Source organism: Chrysochloris asiatica, unplaced genomic scaffold, assembly GCF_000296735.1.
Source record: "Chrysochloris asiatica unplaced genomic scaffold, ChrAsi1.0 scaffold00024, whole genome shotgun sequence".
Lineage (NCBI taxonomy): Eukaryota > Metazoa > Chordata > Mammalia > Afrosoricida > Chrysochloridae > Chrysochloris > Chrysochloris asiatica.
Genome location: NW_006408542.1, coordinates 19,580,851 through 19,601,705, shown reverse-complemented (window position 1 = coordinate 19,601,705; position 20,855 = coordinate 19,580,851). Strand labels below are relative to the sequence as shown.

The 20,855-nt window shown below is 39.7% G+C and overlaps 2 protein-coding genes across 2 annotated transcripts in view; one reads left to right on the top strand and one right to left on the bottom strand.

The window, feature by feature from the left end:
* Window positions 1-3,375: 3,375 nt before the first annotated feature.
* CRIPT (cysteine-rich PDZ-binding protein) lies at window positions 3,376-18,221 on the bottom strand. Its single transcript, XM_006839469.1, has 6 exons — window positions 18,210-18,221; window positions 18,113-18,116; window positions 7,821-7,886; window positions 7,101-7,155; window positions 3,708-3,811; window positions 3,376-3,440 (listed from the first exon to the last, which is right to left on the bottom strand). Exons 1-6 carry the CDS (start codon window positions 18,219-18,221, stop codon window positions 3,376-3,378), a joined length of 306 nt encoding a protein of 101 aa, XP_006839532.1.
* Window positions 18,222-19,619: 1,398 nt separating this feature from the next.
* Window positions 19,620-20,855, top strand: part of PIGF (phosphatidylinositol glycan anchor biosynthesis, class F) — a 31,521-nt gene continuing 30,285 nt past the window's right edge. The window contains exon 1 of the mRNA XM_006839421.1: window positions 19,620-19,710. The gene's annotated coding sequence lies outside the window, so the exon portion shown is untranslated. The remainder of the gene's footprint in view (window positions 19,711-20,855) is intronic.

Here is a 20,855-nt window from a genome sequence, read left to right as displayed (position 1 = left end):
CCTAATAAATGTAGGAGTGATCAAATTGGAAAATCACCATTTGGCAAGCATCAGAGTAACAATTAATTCAGCCAAGAAACATCATTGGATGCTAATGCTAAAATTAGTGTGAAAGTTTGCTTAGAAACAACATTTACAGCTTCAAAGTATTTTCCCAAAAAATTTATTTTAAAAAAAAAGAAACTGCAGTAGAGAGGTCTAGCAGGTATCACTTAAAACAAGTGATCAGAATTAACATCCTGGTAATAGGACAAGCAGTACAATGCACTAAAAAGGACACAATGCCACTTCTGTAATATTCCTGCCAAAAGTATAAAAATTCAATGTAAGAAATATTAGGAAAACCCTAATTAAGAGATAATCTATAAAATAGCTGGCCTTTCATGACCTCGACATTTTTGAAGATTAAGGACAGATTGAAGGGTTGTGCCAGATTAAACTATCAAACAATAAAAACCCAGACCAATTACAGTTGGAGTCCATTCTGACTCACAGCACAGAGGAGAAATGCCCTAAGGATACAAATGTTTATGGAAGCAGACTGTCTGCCATCTTTCTCCCACAGAGTGGTTGGTGGGTTCAGTTCGCAGTCACTTAAATATTGCACCCCAGGGCTCCTTACTCGAGATTATAGGAGACTGAAGAGACATGATAGTTAAATGTACTGTGTGACCCTAAATTGGATCCTAGACTAGATTTTTTTTTTCAGCCCCTAAAACATCAGTTGCTCCTTGGGAACACTATACACTGTAGCTATGAGTTGGACCTGACTCAACTGCATTCACCACCACCACCAAAACAAATTACTGAAACAAATAGTGAAATCTGGAAGACATTAGATGCCAGGATTGCTCTAACACTAATTTCTTGACTTTGATAATGTGCTGTGGTTATATAAGAAAATGTCCTTGTTCTTAAAGACATATATATACATTTAAATACTTAGGGTAATGAGGCACCATTTCTGTAACTCTAAAATGGGATGAGGGAGGATTAAAAACACTGAGTTTCTGCTTCAAAGAGAATTCACAAAGTGCAGAAATCAATGAAAATCCATTTTTATCACAGGTCATCATGGACAAACACTTCTGTTCTTCTGGTTTTCATGACAGCTGAATTCAAAGCAATGCATGTGTATGTGTTTTTCTGAAGTCCAGTGTATGAACTTAGACTGATAAGAGGAAACTTCTTCATTACAGTAGAATTGCAACTAATGAATATAGAGAAATGATGGAGTCCTGGTGTAGTTCTGTAGGATAAGCACTGGACTGCTAACCGTAAGGTTGGTGGTTCAAACCCATCAGCTGACTCAATGACACTTACCAAACAACATACTGCAAGTCCTCTCTCCCTCCTACGCCTACCCCATTTTAAGGAAATCAGGAATTAAAAGGCGGATAACATACATACATAGTCTTTCTCTTCTCAACCCCCAGCCGTACTCTACAGATACACACTATGTGTACTTCTGCCCATACATGTATTTTCATATCATTTTGATGGCTGCATATTCCAACAAATGAATACACAAAATTAGCATTTGTTTCAGGTTTTATTTATTTAAAATAAATCTGAGATTCCTTTTAACAGGTTAATCACTTTTATATTGACATTGATTTTACTTTGATAACACTATGCTTGGCTTAAATTCTATTATTTTATTCTAATTCATTTTTATGTCTTCCTCTTACAAAATTATTTATGTTCACGTTTTCTTTGGGGATTTCCCTCCTCATCTAATTACTACTACTTCTATTCAGGGTCAGTTTGTGCTGCAAGGTCAGCAGTTCAAACCCACCATCGCTTCTCAGAAACCAGAATCCTTGTGAGTAAGAGCACTAAACAACAATGATTGTATTGAATTATTTGACAATGAAGTTCTGTTCTAAGGTACAACCCTAAAACCAATCCTTGTAGTACAGCATGAGTCTGGCCACTGGATCCATTTGTGGAAGCAGGTTACTCAAGGTAGGAATATGAAATGTCACTTGTGAAAGCCTAGATCTCCACTGATTCCTAAAAAACCTATTTTCCCCATATCGATGGACTTAATTTTTTATGGATCTGGGATATTTCTTGACTGGGTCCTGATATAGGCTCCTTGTGTTATGCTTTTAAATGGAAATCCAATCTGGCATGACAGGATACTTCCTGCCCATAGCACTACTGTTATTGTATTTCTGCATTTTCCTTGTAATCTTTGTGGATACGAATCAATGCCAGTGTGACTGAGGGAGAAAAGGAACTATTAAAATACCTTGCATATAAATTAAACAGATAAAACGTTACTCTTCATAATCATTTTCAACAAATAAAAATGCAACATATGCCATGTATATTTTCACATTAGCTACTCTATGCATTTTACAGTGACATCTACTGATAAAACTCCGTAGTTGGTGGTAAGAATGAATTTTTTTTTAATTTTTTTTTTTTGCCCTCCCATAGCACAGAGCTCCCATAGCTCTGCAGAAAGCAAAAGCAGGAGTCTTGAATCTCTGAAAGCAGCGTAAGTAGAATCCTTCTTTGAAACCTCAAGATAGGTTTTTAGCAGTCAATGTTATACAGAGTCAAGATGTTGGCTGTTTTCTTTCTTTTTGCGCATGCATGGGACAAGGGAAGATTGAAATTTCTGCTTCAAAGAGTGTCCCCATTTTTATCACAGGTCATCATGGACAAACAAGCACTGTCTGCTCTTCTGGTTTTGACAGCTGAATTCAAGGCAATGCATGTGTTTGTATTTTTCTGAAGTTCATTGTATGAACTTGGACATACTGGGTGTTCCTTGTTCTTGTATGAAAGGAATTGGCATTCTAACATCAAGAAGTTGAAAAAAAAAAAGTCTCAAAACTAATGCCTGGACTAATTACAAAAGGAACATTCAGCAAAAATATTTTTGGATATTTAAATTCCCTGTGAAACTGTAGTCAAGGGAATGCTGATTCTAAGGAACTATACGAGCAGTAAGCTGTGCAATGAAAACTAAGGAAAAGAATCAGAAGCTTTGATGCCAGGTTCCAAGCACAGTACTAATCATTTCCTACTTACTCTTGCAAAACCTGTAAACAAAGGAAGAAGAAATAACAGGTACTATAAGAGATGCAAACGTGCATAAAGAACTGGGAATATTTTTTCATTAAAGTTGCTACTAATTCCAGTTCAAAAAATTGCTTGAAAGAAAAATAACAACAGAAGACTAGTTACATTTTTGCTGTATGTTCTTGGTAGCAAAAGAATGAATGCCAATCAATTTCCCTGGCTTACAGGTACTTGTTTTAAGACATACGATTCTGTAACTTGAACATCTATGTTACTTTGAAAAGTTCAAAGTAGAAAGTAAAACCATACAGAGAGCCAGGAACTTCATCAATACATCTAGACAGACGTTTGCTTGTAGTTTTTGGTATCCAAAACCTTTTTTCCACACATTGCACAGATGCCTAAAACAAAAGAAAACATGTGCACAATCAATTCATAATACTGACAGTCTGCCTTACTTACTTAACTAAATTGTGTAGTTCAAAACATTATTCAGTAAAAAGAAGAAAATATATTGTTTTAACTATGAACATGTTCTAAGTTTTACTTTGCCTTAATAGAGTAGCTGATTAATAGGTTCTATGAAAAGCTACTTTTTCTGTTATCCAAATCAGCATCAAATGAAGCAAGTTTGATAAGAATAGAAAAATAGTATTAGAGAAACGTACCTTTTTTGTAGGCACAGCCCTGACAGTAATGAGAACCGGGTTGGTGCACAGAACTCTTACAAATTCTGCAAGTGGAGAATTTATTCTTTCCATATGGGTCAAATCTAAAGATTTTGGAAAAGATAAAGGAAAATGTGTAAGTTCTCTTTACCAGCCCCACTCACCTAATGCATGGGATGAATTGATGTTCTCCAGGCCTTCTCTCAGCTCCACCTGGCAGGGCCCCTCACGTATGCCTGCAGCCTCTGCTCCTTATGTCTAAGCTGTATGCTTACAGAGAATCAGCTGTACTTTTTCTTACAGCTATTTATGTCAGGAGTCCTGGTGTGGTGCTGTGGGTTAATGTGCCAGACTGCAAAACCATCTGAACTGCAAGGTCGGCAGTTCAAGCTCACCAGCTGCTCCTCAGAAACCCTATACAGACAGGGTCACTATGGGTCGGAACCGACTTGATGTCACTTAACAACAACAACAATAATACTTATGTCATTCTATTTGGATCATGTAATAGTACAGAAACTGACAGAACATGATGAGTGTAATTGTTTCTACAAAAATTAGTCTAATGCTTTGGGATAACCAGATAAATATGAGTCATTAAAAAATGCTGTTGAGTGAGGTATGGGTAAAACAACTGTCAAATATTGGAGGAAAAATTCTAAGTAGAAGGAGTTTGCACATTGCAAGTGTCAGTTCTCATTCTACTTTAAAATAAAGATACTGGAAATATATGTTCTGGTTACGATATATGAACATATTTAAAAGGACTTGTCTCATTACTAAAAGACTGGTGAATGCATGGACAGTTATGTGCTTTAATTTACAATAAGGTATGTGTATCTTTTAGTGAGTTCCTATATCAACCGACATTTTCAATTAACTGACCCAATTACTATGGATAAAAGAGGAGTCCTGGTGTGGCGCTGTGGGGTAATGTACCAGACTGCAAAGCCATTTGAACTGCAAGGTTGGAGGCTCAAGCTCACCAGCTGCTTCTTGAAACCCTATAACGGGTCGCTATGGGTTGGAATCGACTTGACAGCACTTAACAACAACAACAACAACTATATGTTTGGCACTGTGGGTTAATGTGCCAGACTGCAAAGCGGTTTGAACTGTAAGGTCGGCAGTTCATGCTCAACAGCTGCTTCTTAGAAACCCTGTACACTGTTGCAATGGGTAGGAACCGACTTGGCGATACTTAACAACAACAACTATATAAAAGGAGTCTTGGTGTGGCATTGTGGGTTAATGTGCTGAACTGCAAAGTCAGTTTGAAATGCAAGATCAGTGGTTCAAGTTCACCACTGCTCCTCAGAAAATCTATAAAGGACCACTGTGGGTCGGAACCGACTCAACGACACTTAACAACAACAATTATGTGAAACAGACTCTGGGTATGGCGCTATAGGGTTAGCACTGGACTGTGAACCACAGGGTTGACAGTTCAAACCTACCAGTTGCTCCTCGAAAACCCTGTACAAAGCCATTATGAGTTGGACCCTACTTGACGGCACTTTAATATCAACTATATAAAAGTAGTACATCTTGAAGTGATGACAGTGCAAAATAACTTTAGAGGAAATGTTTCCCACTAAACTGACCTTAACTCTGATGGGAAATTGTTTCTGTAACTACAAAATGAGCTGTTGTAATGATACCCATATATTAGACACCAACAATTAGAAGTCTTGGGGCATAGTACAGCAGCCATTTTTTTTTTTTTAATGTTTTATTGTGAATTATGTGATAATTTACATGGGAGAACATTAGCTTTATAATCATCCTATCATATATCGTTTCATTGCCATGGTTACAATCCCCTCCATGCATCATCAACCAATCAAAGGGTATACCCCAGCAGCCCATTTTTAAAGGTTAATTTTTCCAAACCCAAAAGAATGTGGCTTTACTCCCTACAACAGAAGACAAAATGAACACTGTTCTTCCTTTCATTAAGGTCACTTTTTTTTGGTACCTGTATTTGAAGATGACACTTTCTTAAAACTGAATTTCATTATTTTAAGATGCATATTTTAATATCACTGACTTCCTACAATTAATTGGCAGTGTTTACTCTATCTAAGAGTTCTGGTGTGGTGTTATGGGTTAAAGTGCTGGACTGCAAATCTGATTTGAACTACAAGGTTGGTGGTTCAAGATCACAAGCTGCTCTTTGGAAACCCTATACAGAGTTACAACTCAATGGCACTTAACAACAGCAACAACTCCTTCTTAAAGGGAACAAATGATGCAACTTATAAATGATAGTACTTTAGATTTAATATAAGACAGTAGATACTTTCCCAAATAAGCTATTTAGCATTTCCAAAAGAAATAACCAAAATCCCAAACCCACTGTCTTCGAGTCAATTCCAACTCAGTGACCCTGTATAGGGGTTCTGAGACAATAACACTTTATGGGAGCAGACAGCCTCATCCTTTTCCCATGGAATGGCTGGTAGGTGCAAACCACCAATCTTGCAGTTAGCAGTCCGATACTTAACAGAGAGTCAGACATTAAAGCCACCAGCCTCTAGAAAGTCACTTTAGGAGACATTAGAAATAGAAAAAAAGTCTATGGTTGAATCCTGAGGCACTCAGTTAAGAAAAAGAAAAGAGCAGTCAGTGAGTTGTGGAGGAAAACCAAGCAAGTGTGGTGTCCCAGAAGCCAGAGAACAAAGGGCTTCAGGAAAGGAAGAGTGGCTAAGAGACTAAGTAAGATAAGAGTGGAGACATGGCCATCAGTTTCGCTTGTCACTTGTGATCCTGAGAAGAGCAGTTTCAGGGATGTGGTGGGGATGAAAGCTGATTAAAGAGGCTAAAGGAGAGAAGGAAACTGAAGGGCTTTAAGAAAGTGTCTTGATAAGTCTTTGAGAACCTTTGTGGTAAAGAAAAGCAAGGAAATGAGGGAGCAGTTGGACTTCTGGAATCTGTAAGACCGGAGAGAATAAAGTATCGTGTCAAAAAAATTTGCTTTTTAAGATGGGAGACATTTTTATCTCCATTCTCGGAGTAATTGAAGTTCAGAAACATTAGGAAACTGACCTAACTTGCTTAAGGTTACAGAGCTCAACAGAGGCAGAATGTGAGGTTCAAATTTAGCATAACTCCAAAGCTTATGATCATTCCATGTTTCCCTATTGCCTCTGCTTCGAAGGATCCTGAAAAATAAAATCTGTGAAATTTATAGAGAGACTAAGAATAATCTCTTCATACTTTGGGACAATGAGGAAATACAGGGTGAAACCAGTAAATTATAACAGACAGCTTGGCTGTTTGTGTGAGGGCCTATCTAACTCATCATTATAATGATATATACTAAATTTACTCTAGTAACTTTAATATTAAAAAAGAGCAGAAATATCTTTGATTGCTCTGCTCTAGACTTACCTTGCTTTTTTTGAAGTCAAAGCTTTATTTTCATTCAACTTTCTTCCGCCACTTTCTGTATCAAAATACACATACATTTTAGTGGGTTAGTTGGTTCTTTGGCCTCTTACTAATTAAAACGCCTATATCAAAGAAACGGTAAATCTTCCTTAATGGCACTTAACAACACTGAGATGCTGCATTAAAAGAACAAAATGACTTATTAAAGTAACAATAAACATTTGTGTAAAACACAATTATTTCATTTCTCTGTATTCAGAATAATTATTTAGGAATGGGATTGCATTTGTCTAACTACTGTAAAATCCAGAAACTACTTTGGTTTCATAGACTTTAAATGCAGTGAAAAGGATTTTATTTGTTCATTTGTTTTATCCTTCCCTTTGAAAACAGCCTCACTGTAAATCTTGAATGATTATGAAGGTAAAAACAATTTAAATGATATTTTTTTCAAGAATATAAAAATCAGCTGAGGTCTGAGGGAATTAAATGCAGACTCTGATTTTTGCTATCTCCTGCCTACCAAATTAGGAACCCCAACCATGTACCTCAGAGAACTGTTATACAGAAGATAGTAAAACTATTGGGGGCACAGAATTCTTTAATGTTTCTTAGAGGGAAGTTTATACATATATAATATCTCATTTTACAAATAATGTAAACCCTAAAACACTGACATAAAGTATCTAATTTCATCTCTATTTTCTAAGAGAAAAATACCTGTGGTATTCCTTGCACCATCTTTCCATGTATCTGGAGTGATAACAGTACCAAGTTTCTTTTCACCTGTTACAACAGGATAGGAAAGGTCAGATTAGAATTTACTATGTAATAAATATGCTACATTGTCAGGAGCTCATGGTGTCAACAGTCCTATTACAGTAGGGCTCCGTCTGAAACTCAAGATGTTAACTGTGGGCAACAAATAAGAGACCCCTCACTAAAATTTGTGTGATGAGACTATTATCAAAAATATGCTTTCACTGTACAGGTACACTTGAAGTAAATGCTACAAACTATTCATTCAACCCACCACTCATCTGTCAGTCTGTGGCACTGTGGTGGCTTGTGTGTTGCTGTGATGCTGACAGTTATGCCACCTATATTTTGAATGCCGGCAGGGTCACCCATGGTGGAAAGGTTTTCAGTTGAGCTACCTACCAGACAGAGACAGACTCAGAGGGCAAGACGGACTATTTCTGAATGTAGAGCCACTGAAAGCCTTATAAATAGCAGTGAAACACTGTCAGATAGCACCAGAATATTGAATATTGTAACATGGTGAATGCCATCAGAATATTGTCAGATATAGTGCCGGATGATAAGCCTCTCATGTTGGAAGGCACTCAAAATATGACTGGGCAAGAGCCGCCTCCTAAAAAAGCAGAACTGACTGTGATCACGTGAACTGAGTCAAGTTTTCTGAACTTTCATTTGCTGATGAGGTTCAACTCAAAATGAGGAGAAACAGCAGTAAACATCTATTAATAATTGGAATATGGAATGTATGAAGTATGAATCTAGGAAAAATGGAAGTTGTCAAAAACGAAATGGAACACATATGTATCAATAGCCTAGGCTGAAATGAACTGGTATTGGCCATTTGGACTCTGACAATCACATGGTTTACTATGCTTGGAATGATAAATTGAAGAGAAATGGCATTGCATTCATCGCCAAAAAGAACATTACAAGATCTTGAAGCATGTTGTCTGTGATAGGATAACATCGATATGTCTACAAGGCAGATCAGTTAATGTCACTACAATTCAAATTTATGCATCAACCACTAAAGCCAGTGATGATGAAATTGAAGAATTCTACCAACTTCTTCAATCTGAACTTGACCAAGCATACAATCAAGATGTATTGATGATTATTGGTGATTGGAATGCAAAGGCTAGAACAAAGAGGAAGAATCAGTCATTAGAAAATATGGATTTGGTGGTAGAAATGAAACTGGAGATCACATGACCAATGACTTCATTGCAAATACCTTTTTTAAACAACATAAAAGATGATTATACACATGGAATACACAGAAATCAAACTGACTACATCTGTGGAAAGAGACAATAGAAAAGTTCCATATCATCAGCCAAAAAAGGCCAGAGGCAGAATGTGAAACAGACCATCAACTGTTCACATGCAAGTTCAGGCTGAAGCTGAGAAAAATTAAACCAAGTCCATGAGAGCCAAAATATGACCTTGAATGTAATCTCACCTGAATTTAGAGATGTGAAGAACAGATTTGATGCATTAGACACTAATAACCGAAGATAAGAAAAGTTGTGGGAGGACATCAAGAACATCATACAGAAAGAAAGCAAAGGTAATTAAGAAGACAGAGAAGAAAGAAAAGACCAAAATGAACGTCAGAGAGACTCTGAATTTGTTCTCCAGTGCAGAGGTACTAAAGCAAATGGAAGAAATGAGAAGGTAAAAAGAGCTAAACAGAAATTTTCAAAGGGCAGAGCATGAAGACAAAGTTAAATATTATAACGAAATGTGCCTCCCCAAAAAGCTCAGCATTTCTCAAGCTGAAAGAACTGAATAAAAATATCAACCTCAACTTGTGATATGGAAGGATTCTTCAGGTGAGATATTGAAAGATGCAGAAAGAATCAAATGAAGGTATGCATAGAGTCACTGTAACAAAAAGAAATGGTAGATGTTTAACCATTTCAAGAGGTATCCTATGATCAAGAGCCAATGGTACCGAAGGAAGAAATCCACTGTGCACTTCTGAAGGCACTGTTAAAGAACAAGGCTCCAGGAACTGATAGAATACAAACTGAAATCTTTCAGCAAGTCATTTGAAAGACAGGTACCTGCCCAACGGATTGGAAAAGAGCCATATTTGTGTCAGTTCCAAAGAGAGGTAACCTAACGGAATGTGCAAATTATCGAGCAGTATCATTAATATCACATGCAAGTAAAATATTGCTAAAGGTAATTAAAAAACGGCTGCAACAGTACATTGACAGAGAATTGCCAAAGGTCAAGCCAGATTCAGACAAGGACGTGGAACAATGGATATCATTGCTTGTGTCAGATGGATCTTGGCTGAAAGCAAAGAATATCAGAAAGATGTTTACTTGTACTCTACTGACTATGCAAAGGCTTTAGACTGTGGATCATTACAAGCTATAAACAACACTGCAGAGAATGAGTATTAGGGAACATTTGTGCTTATGAGGAATCTGTACATAGAACAAGAGGCAGTCATTCAAATAGAACAAAGAGGTACTGAAACATTTTCTATCAGGAAAGGTGTGTGTCTGGGTTGTATTCTTTCACCATACTTATTCAATTTGTATGCTGAGCAAATAATTCAAGATGCTAGAGTATATGAAGAAGAATGTGGTATCAGGATTGGAGGAAGACTCATTAACAGCATGTGATATGCAGATGATGTAGCCTTGTTTGATGAAAGCAAAAAGGACCTAAACTACTTACTGATGAAGATCAAAGATCACAGCCTTCAGTATGGGTTGCACCTCAATGTAAAGAAAACAAAAAGCCTCACTACTGGACTAACACATAACATCATGATAAGTGGAGAAAAGATTGAAGGTGTAAAATATTTCATTTTGCGTGGATCCATCATTAACACTCATAGAATCAGAAGTCAAGAAATCTAACAACATACTGCCTTAGGCAAATTTGCTGCACAAGATCTCTTTTAATGTTCAAGAACAAAGATGTCAGTTTGAGGACTAAAGTGCACTGACCCAAGCCATGTTATCTTCATATGCATGTGAAAGTTGGACAATTAGTAAGGAAGACCAAGAAGAATTGGAGCACTTGAGTTATGATGATAGAGAAGAATTATTAAAGATACCAAGGACTGCCAGAAGAACAAACAAATCTATGTTGGATGATGTATAACCAGAATGCTCCTTAGAAGTCAAGATGGCCAGACTTCCAGTTTCTGGAGAAGGATATCATGCTTGGTAAAGTGGAGGGACAGTGAAAGAGAGGGAGACCCCCAATGAGATGGCCAGAGACAGTGGCAGCAACAATGGGCTCATGCGTAGCAGCAATTGTGAGAATGGCACAGAACTGGGTGGCGTTTAGTTCTGTTGTACATAGGGTCACTACAGGTCAGAACCAACTTGCAACATCTGACAACAACATTAAGTCAACATTTACGAAGCATCTTTGAAGCATAAACCAGTATCCAAGGTGCTGAGAAAATTAACATAATCAATTAAACACAGTTCTAGAGATCAAGGAGTTATAGCAGTACTGCAAAGTCCATCTGAATTGCAAGGTTGGCAGTTTAAGCTCACCAGCTGCCCCTTGGAAACCCTATACAGGGTCACTATGGGTTGGAACTGGCTAACAACAACAGCAACAATAATAGTACACTGATTTCTTTAACAGCAGATTTTAACCTGGGTTCCATGGGGGAGGCCTTATACAATATGGGATCAAGATGACATTGTTCACAAACTTTTTGTATATCTATTTTTAATTGGTGAGATTCCATCTTTCATCAGATTTTGAAAGGGTTCAGAGACCCAAAAATGATTAAGAACTAAAATATAAGATAGAAAATAAAAAACCTAATAAATGAAAACCAATAAACCACAATCAAACTCACTGTCTTTGTGTCAATGCTGACCCACAGTGGCTCCTACAAGAGAGATTAGAATTGCCCTATAGGGTTTTTACAAGGAGCTCTGGTAGCGTAGTGGTTACGAATTGGGCTGCGAACTTCAAGGTCATAATTTCGAAACTACCAGCAGTTCCATGGGAGAAAGATGAGGCTTTCTGCTCCCGTAAAGATTTACAGCCTTGAAAACCCTATACAGGGTCGCTATGGGTCAGAATCGACTCCATGGCACATAACCACCACCACCATCTACTAGTGTGATATAGACATCTAAGTGGTTTCTACAGCTGTAAATCATTATGGAAGCAGACCACCACAGCCTTCTCTCTTGGAGTAGCTGGTGGGTTAGAACCGCTGACCTTTTAGTTAACAGCTGAATGTTTTAATCATGGCACCACCAGTGCATGCTAAAAAGTATAATGTTGCTATTGTTGTTAAGTGCTACCAAGTCAGTTCCAACTCAGAGCGACCTTGTATAGGGTTTCTGAGGCTGTATCTTTGCAGGAACAGAAAGCCTCATCTTTCTTTCGAAAAGCAGCTGGTGGGCTCAAACCACTGACATTGTAGTTTGCAGTCCAGTATTTATCCTACAAAGCCACCATGCTCCCAAAAAGTACTATAATTGAAGGTTAAATAAAATATCAAGAGAAGTGCCACAGAGGAAGAAATAACCTTAGCTGGGAATACTCCAGCTATGAAAGCTTTATGGGAAGAAAACTGCAAAGGTTTCAATGTATGGCAATGGGCTATAAAGACAGAGAAGGAAGAAAGAGAAAGATGCTAATGTAGGTGAAGGACACACTCTGAGAAAAGGCATGAAAATCACATGCACACAAAGTAATGGGGTTGGACACACTAAGTGTAGAGGGAGGGTAAGGGGCAGTGAATATGAGGTTGAAATGATAAGTTGGGGCCCTTTTGTAAAGGGCCCCTAATGCCAAGTAATAGAAACCTCAATATTCTCTGCCACTGGGAGTTACAAGTTTTTAGACAAATAAATGATATATTGTATTTGTTGTTATGTACAATGGAGTAGGTTCCGACCCATAGTGACCCTGTACAGGGTTTCCAAGGCTGTAAATCTTTACGGGAGCAGAAAGCCTCATCTTTCTCCCGCGGAACAGCTGGTAATCTCGAACTGCTGACCTTGCAGTTCGCAGTCCGATTCATGACCACTATGCTACTACAGTTCAAATATCTGTTTTGCTTACTCTAAGCATGTGGCGCTGTAGGATCAGCACTAGATTGTGAACCACACGGTCAACAGTTCAAACCCATCAGCTGCTCCTCAGAAACCTTATATAGTCGGAATTGACTCTATGGCATGTAACAACAATATGCCATGTTCTGGCATAATGATGAATAAGAGTAGATAAGACACATAACTAGTTGCGATTGTCACAACTGTAAAGGTAGCAGTTGTGTAACAAAAAGGGGGGAGTAGCTAACCTTGCATTCCAGGAACAGAGAACTCTATGACCATCAAGGGAGAAGAGCATGGGAAGAACAATGTGGGACCCTAACCAGAGAAGCAGTGATACCAGATATGGAGGCAGAGGGACTGACATGGAGAGACTGAGCAGCTGAGGACTCTAGACTAGTGGAAAGAGAAAGGCTGTCTGCTGACAAGCAGGAGGCTGGCTAGTAAAATGTGTTCTTCGGTTGTTTAAATGATTATATATTCCTGTATGTTTTTGTGTACATAAAATAAAAAAAAAGAATAGACGCAGATACTGTTAACTGATGGTGCATGGAGTGGATTGTAATCATTGCAATGAAACAAAATATGATTGGTTGAGTGCAAAACTGATTTTCTACAATGTAAACCATCACTTAATTCATAATAAAAGCTTTAAAAAAAAAAAGAGGAGGTAAGACAAGGTCATTATTTCTCTTCTGTGCTAGTGCCTACCATTTAGTAGAGTAGAATAAACAAATACAGGTTTCATGAATAAAAAGGGAAGATGAGAAAACACAAGACAGATAGGTAGAATCATGGTGTAATGTTTTTAGTTAGAAAAAGATTTGAGCTCTTTTACATGGAATTGGAGCTGATTAAAGATTCCAGAGAAGATGTTGTTGTTGTTAAATGCTGTCAAGTTGGTTCTGACTCATAGTGCCCCTGTATAGGGTCTTCAAGGAGTGGCTGGTGAATTTGAACCACCAACCTTGAGGTTCAAACCAACTTATGGTCCAATGTTTATCCTATAGCGCCACATCAGAGAAGACTGTTGTTGTTGTTAAGTGCTGTCGAGTCAATTCCAACCCATAGTGACTTTGCATAGGGTTTCCGAGGCTGTAAATCTTTGCGGGAGCAGAAAGCCTCATCTTTCTCCTGTGGAACCGCTGGTAGTTTCAAACTGCTGACCTTGAGATTAGCAGCCCTATTCATAACCACGATGCTACCAGAGCAGATGCTGGTGGTGGCTGTGTGCTGTGGAGTCAGATAGTGTCATTTAAAGGACCTGGAAGAGGTGGGAGGGGATGGGAACAAAGACATATGAGAAGGAAGTAAGAGCAAATGGGTTGTTGTTAAGTGCTGTTAAGTTAGTTCCAACTCATAGTCACTCTGTAGAGGTTTTCTGAGGAATGGCTGGTGGCTGGTAGGTCTGAATTGCTGACCTGTGTCTAGTGCTTATCCTACAGTACCACACCAGGACTCAAGAGTAAACATATAGTATAATAAAAGTGAGAAGTTGAGAATGTTCCCACCAGATACTCTCAATTTCTATATAGATGTAAAAAGGTAATTGTCAACAGTGACTAAGTAGATGAGGGTTGTTGTTGTTGTTAAGTGCCGTCAAGTCGATCTAAGCCCACAGCAACCCTGAATAGGGTTTCTGAGGAGCGGCTGGTGAGCTTGAACTGCCGACCTTGCAGTTCAAATGGCTTTTCAGTCTGGCGCATTAATCCAGAGCACCACACCAGAACTCCCCAGATGAGGGTTATGCAAAGCTAAAAGTAACTGGAAGGTCTGGAACAGTCACTAAGTCGAAAGGAGTGGGAGCTGAATAAAGCTAAGTAAAGACTGATGAAAAGTAAGAGCTATCTATCTGAGAGAGTCTAAAAGATCAAACCCACTGCCACGAGCTCACTCCTGATCCATAATGACTCCATAGAACAGAGTAAAACTACTCCTTTAGGTTTCCGCGACTGTCAATCTTTACAGGAACAGACCGCCTCATATTCCTCCTGAGGATCAGCTCATGGATTTGAACCACCAGCCTTTCAGTTAATTCAATGCTTAATCCACTGTACCACCAGGGATCATCTGAGAGACTGCTGCTGCTGTTGTTAAGTGCAGCAGAGTTGGTTCTGACTCATAGTGACCCTGCATAGGGTTTCCAAGGAGCAGCTGGTGAATTTGAATAGCCAACCTTGCGGTCCAGTGCATTATCCCACAGTACCAAACCAGGACTCCAACGTCACACTGAGAAATTAGGAACTACAAATACATGGTTTCTAACTAAGAGATTTTGGAGTCCTGGTGTGGTGCTGTAGGATAAGCACTTGACCAAAAGGTCAGTTTGAATAACATGGTCAGTGGTTCAAATCCATGAGCTGCTCCTCAGAAACCCTATACAGGATCGCTTTGAGTCGGAATTTAACAACGACACTCAACAACAGCAACAAATCTAAGAGATTAAGGCTCTCTTAGAGATAAGAGGCGCTGTAGGATACGCAATGGACTGTTAAATGTAAGATCAGTGGTTCAAATCCCCCAGTCATTCCTCAGAATCGCTATACAGGGTTGCTGAGTTGGAATCAACTTGATGGCACTTAACAAAAACAATCTGAGAGATTAGAAACCATACTTTTTCAAGTTGTGAACTGATTCATTAGTGCAATTTCCCACAGTGGGCCTTGTACACAGGATGGTTTCGAGGGAGAAGGGCTCAGAAACAGGGAGAGTACTTTGAGGCTGGCAGGAGAAGTTCATATTATTCTAAGAGTGATAGGGAACTCCACTAGGGCATTAGAGGGGGGAATGACAAGCTAGGGAAAATCTGAACTATACTATGGAAGTAAAACACATAGGAAATGACAACTGTTTAAATGTAGGTTTTAGAAAGGGACGGGGAATAAATGAAAGATGACAGATGCTTTGTGTACAGGTGGCTGGACGGATTATGATTTCATTAGATGATGAAAAAGAAGGTACAGATGTGTGAAGCAGGCTGAAGTCAGTCTGAAAGGCAGTAAGCTGCCAGATAACGACCAGGTAGAGGCTTAGGAAAAACTGTTCAACTTGTGCTTAGGTAGAAGAGAAGGCAGAGCTGCCAATGTGGATAAGACAGTCATCTGTATAAATGTGCACCTTGAACTCCTACACTTTCAAGGAAAAGAGCAGAAAAGAGTGGAGAAAAGCTCAAAGATGGACCACTGGGAACATCTACTTTAAGAGAAGAAGAAGAGACAAGAAAACTTAAAGAGCATAATGTTAAAGATGCCCAGAGTGAAGTAAAGTAGGGCCAGAACAAAGTCTTTGAACTTGGTGACTAGATCATCAGTGGGTGCTTCAAAGTTCTTTTAGTAGTGCGGTAAGGTGGAAGTAAGTTTGTATGGCGCTCAAAAACAATTGAGAAAATTTGGAAGGCAATGAATGTAGTCAAGTCTTTAAAATTTTTTACAGTGACTATAAAGACAGATGGTTGCTTGAGAGTTCAGCTTTATGTACAGCAGAGATCTGAGCTTATTTATAAAGGCGTGATGAGGTAGATCGGGAGGTATAAAAAATATAATAGAGAGGGTATGCTTTTACTTAAGGAAGGAGGTGATATAAGGTAGAGAGGTATTGAACTAAAGAAACAGTAAAAGGTTAGACATACAGAAGAGCATAGAATAAAAAATAAATGAGCTTTTATGACACACACCATGTCCAAGAATGAAATATGTATATTTCACTTTAATATCAAACCAGATTTTGGATTCCCCAAACTATTACATGCCTTGAGAAATTAATGCAGCCTTCCTAGAATTTTCAATTTCCCTGGGACAAAGCACTTACAGTACTGAGGCATTACATATAACAAATTTACACTATACAGAATTAACACAAATAATTAACACAAGGCCACCCCTACACATTTAGAAATTGAGTAATATAAAAGAAATCTGGGCAGGTGCATAGTTTTTAAATATTTAAGTCACATTCATTAAAAAAAAACAACGAACAAAACCAAACAGTAAACTGCTCAATGCAGGATGGAAAAGTTAAAATATGTCAATGTCAAAAGTTTAATGTGCTATTTGAGATGATGACAATATTCTAAAACGGACTGTGATGAGGGCCACACAATTCTACAACAATACTAAAATCCACTGAATTGTACAATGTGAATTATGTCTACATAAAGTTGTACATAAATGGAGCTCTGGTAGCGTAGTGGTTACGAATCGGGCTGCGAACTGCAAGGTCAGCAGTTCGAAACTACAAGCTGCTCCGAGGGAGAAAGATGAGGCGTTCTGCTCCCATAAAGATTAACAGTCTTGGAAACCCTGTGCAGGGTCGCTATGAGTCGGAACCGACTCCACAGCACATAACAACAACAACAACAAAGTTGTAATAATACAAAAAATCCTTAATAATAATATTAATGATAATAATAATAATGAGAGAAGAGTCAGCTACGTTTAACCTTAGGAAAAAGTAGACTTAGGTACATGACAGTTATTTTTAAGCATAAGAACGGTTTGCAAGATCAAAAAAAGGTCCTTAGGTAGCACAAATGGTTTTCTCTGAACCGCTAACCTCAAGGTGAGCAGTTAGAACCACAAAGCAGTTCCTCAAAAGAAAATGCCTGCTTCCATTAAGATTATAGTCACCAAAACCCTAGGAAGGAGTTCTACTCTATAGTAACAAGATACAAAGGTCTGTATTAGAATCCCGGGGTGACAACCATCAGAGGGCTGATTTTCCTAAAAGCCAACAATAGCTATATACACTGGCTTGGAAATGATGAGCAACTCCTGTCCCTGCCTGCCCTAATACTACAGGTATTCATGTAGTGTATTAAGCCATTGGACTCTTGGTGTAATACTGTCGGATAAGAACTGGACTGCTCAACTCAAGGTCAGTGGCTCAAACCCACCAGCTGCTGCTTAGAAACCCTATACAGGGGTGCTATGAGTTGGAACTAACTCAATAGCACTTAACAACAACATAAGTCATTGGGTGGGAGGCTGACTTAAGGTTGACAGAACAAAGCATTGCCCAGTCCAGCACCACAGTAAGTATGTATGTTTGAGCCCATGGTTACAGTCATTGTGTCAATTCATGTTTTAAGGGTCTTCCACTTTTCAACAACCCTCTACTTTACCATGCATGATGTCCTCCAGGGATTGGTCCCTCCTGATAACATGTCCAAAGTAACAAAGTCTTTCCACTCACCTGACTATTAAACATAAATTTCAGATAAATAACATTTTTTAGTAAAGTATGTCCTAAATATTGCATGGAACAAGAAACAGAGTCAGGTCCAAAATACTTCATGGGGCATACTCGTACTAGAAAATCACTGGGCATACTGTGTTTTCATTTGCTCAATCTGGCAACTCAAGATACTAAAGGTGTGATTTTTAAACTCCATTCCAATCCTGAAGGTCTGTGAGGCAAAGGAATCAATCAAGAAGCTATGTAGGACTAGATGTCCGGCTGGGGTAAGTCACAAGAATAGACAAACAAGTGCAGCACTGAGACCATTCAGAATGAAAAATACATGGTCGCTAGGAGTCCTGGTTGGGGTCCTGATTTGGCGCTGTGGGATAAGCACTGGATTGCTAACTGCAAGGTTCCAACCCACCAGTTTCTTCTTGGGCACCCTATACAGGGTCTCTATGAGTGGGAACTGACTCGACAGCACTTAACAACAAGGGGCCCTGGTTGGGGTCCTGATGTGGGGTAAGTACTGGCCGGCTAATCTCAAGGTCGGCAATTCAAACCCACCAGCCGCTCCATGGAAAACCTATATAGGGGGTCACTGAGTGTGAACTGACTTGATAGTACTTAAGAACAACAACTGGAGTCCTGGTAGCGGAGTAGTGAAATTTGCTCAGCTAACCAAAAGGTCGGCAGTTTGAACCCACCAACCACTCCACGGGAGAAAGATTTGACAGTCTCATGTGGTAGTTTGCTTCTGTAAAGATTACAACTTTAGAAACTCTATGGGGCAGTTGTACTCTGTCCTACAGGGTCGCTAGGAGTCCTGGTTGCGCACTGGGTAAAACATTGGGCTGCTAACCTCCAGGTCGGCGGTTCAAAGCCACCAGCTACTAGTGGGAGAAAGAGGAGGCTGTTCCGGTAGAGATTAGTCTCGAAAACTCAATGGAGCAGTTCTACAATGTTCTGTAGGGTCGCTAGGAGTAGACATCGACTTGAAAGCAGTGAGTTTGGTTTTGGTTTTCAGGGTCGTTAAGAGTCGGAATCAGGTCGAGGGGAGTGGGTATGGTTTGGCATATCTATGGTCATTGGAAAAGGAGCAGGAACAGTCAAAGAGTAGGGTAAGAGAACAGAGGCTAGAATAGAGACCTGCGGGAAAAGGAAAAACAAAGGATGGGTAAAGGTGTCGGCAGAGTCCAGATAAATTCTCCTAGCCCCCTTTTCCCACAGGAATAATTCTGTAACTCACATTTTTCGCACACCATCCTTTAGAGTACGACGGTTCCCTTAACAGCAGTGGCAGCAGCAGCTCCAAAACATCAATACTACAGCCAGTAAAGGATTTCCCTTCCGGGTACGTCAACTACTTCCGGTCTCTAAACTACACGCTTCCGCCAATCTTACGCCTGGAAAGCCACGGGTGGAACAAACGCGAGCTGTAGGCGGGGATGCTCTATTTGCCCGCCTCTTCAGTTTTGCGATTGGCTGTTAGGGCTTCAGTTTCCCCCCCACCCCGCGACCTTGCGCCTGCGCAAGCTTCAGGGCCGCGAGTCGTACCTGATGGTGGGTGGCTGTAACCTCTCCTTGCCGTCGGTGGGCGGGAGAGTTAGGTAAGCCCAACTGTAACCCACCCCGCACGCTCGCCTTCCGAAGGCACTAGCAACCCCCGCCACCTGCCGAGATGGGCGCCTGTATCTGTGCTCTACTGTCCGCTCGAGCGCCACCTTTCCGGCGTGATCCTGGGGCTTCCCTGATATACTGATGCTCGTTCGGATCCGATTTTCTGCTTCGATGCCTCAGTTTCCCCTCGTTTCCAAGACCTGTGCTCTTTGATTATGCCTTTCAACACGTTCCTTGCCACCTGTCGATTGAAGCTTGGGCAGAGAGAGCCCTGATGGATCCGTTTGGGTTGGGGTTGCAGATGAACGTCCCGAGATTCTCAGAAGGCTCCTCTGAATGTAGCTCAGAGACGCTGCTCTTCGGTGTAGTGTCTGTGGATCTGGGCCAGGTCAGGCCAATGACGCCCCTGGTGGAACCTAAGAGCTTATATGTATAGGCAAACTTTCGATTTTACATTCATTCAACAAGCATTTGAGTTTGGGTACTGCTCTTTGTCTTAAATCCAAATCTGCTGATGCCAATTTGAGAATGGTCCAGAATCGAATGTCTGTTGTGAGAATACATGCTCAGTTAGCTGTGAAAACTTTTCCTTGATTTCTTCTTGCCATTCTTTTCCTAACTCCTGGTGTGATATAAATACCCTAGGTTTTGTAACAGGGACCTGGGGTGTGGCGCTGTAAGGTAAGCCCTGGACTGCTAACCACAAGATGGGACGGTTCAAACCCATCAGCCACTCCTCGGGAAGCCCTGTACAGCGTCACACTATGAGTGGAAACCGATTCAAAGGCACTTTAAAACAAGGCTTTGAAATGGCTCCAATAGCACTTTGAGCTTGAGACCTTGAACATGCCTCCTCACATAATCTTGTTTCCTTATCAGTAAAATGCTGGTTCTGAAAGTTATTCTCATGTGCTCTTTTGCGCTTACTCTGTATGTACATTTTTTTCTTCTTCCATTAATGTTTTACTTTTATGTGGAATCTAGTACCTGTACCGTTACTTTTTCGATATCCATCTAAGACATAATTTTGGTGTTTCTAGAGTGCTGGGAACCCTTAGGAGTTCCTGAGTGGTTGTTGTTGTTGTTATGTGCCATCGAGTCGGTTCCGACCCATAGCGACCCTGTATAGGGTTTC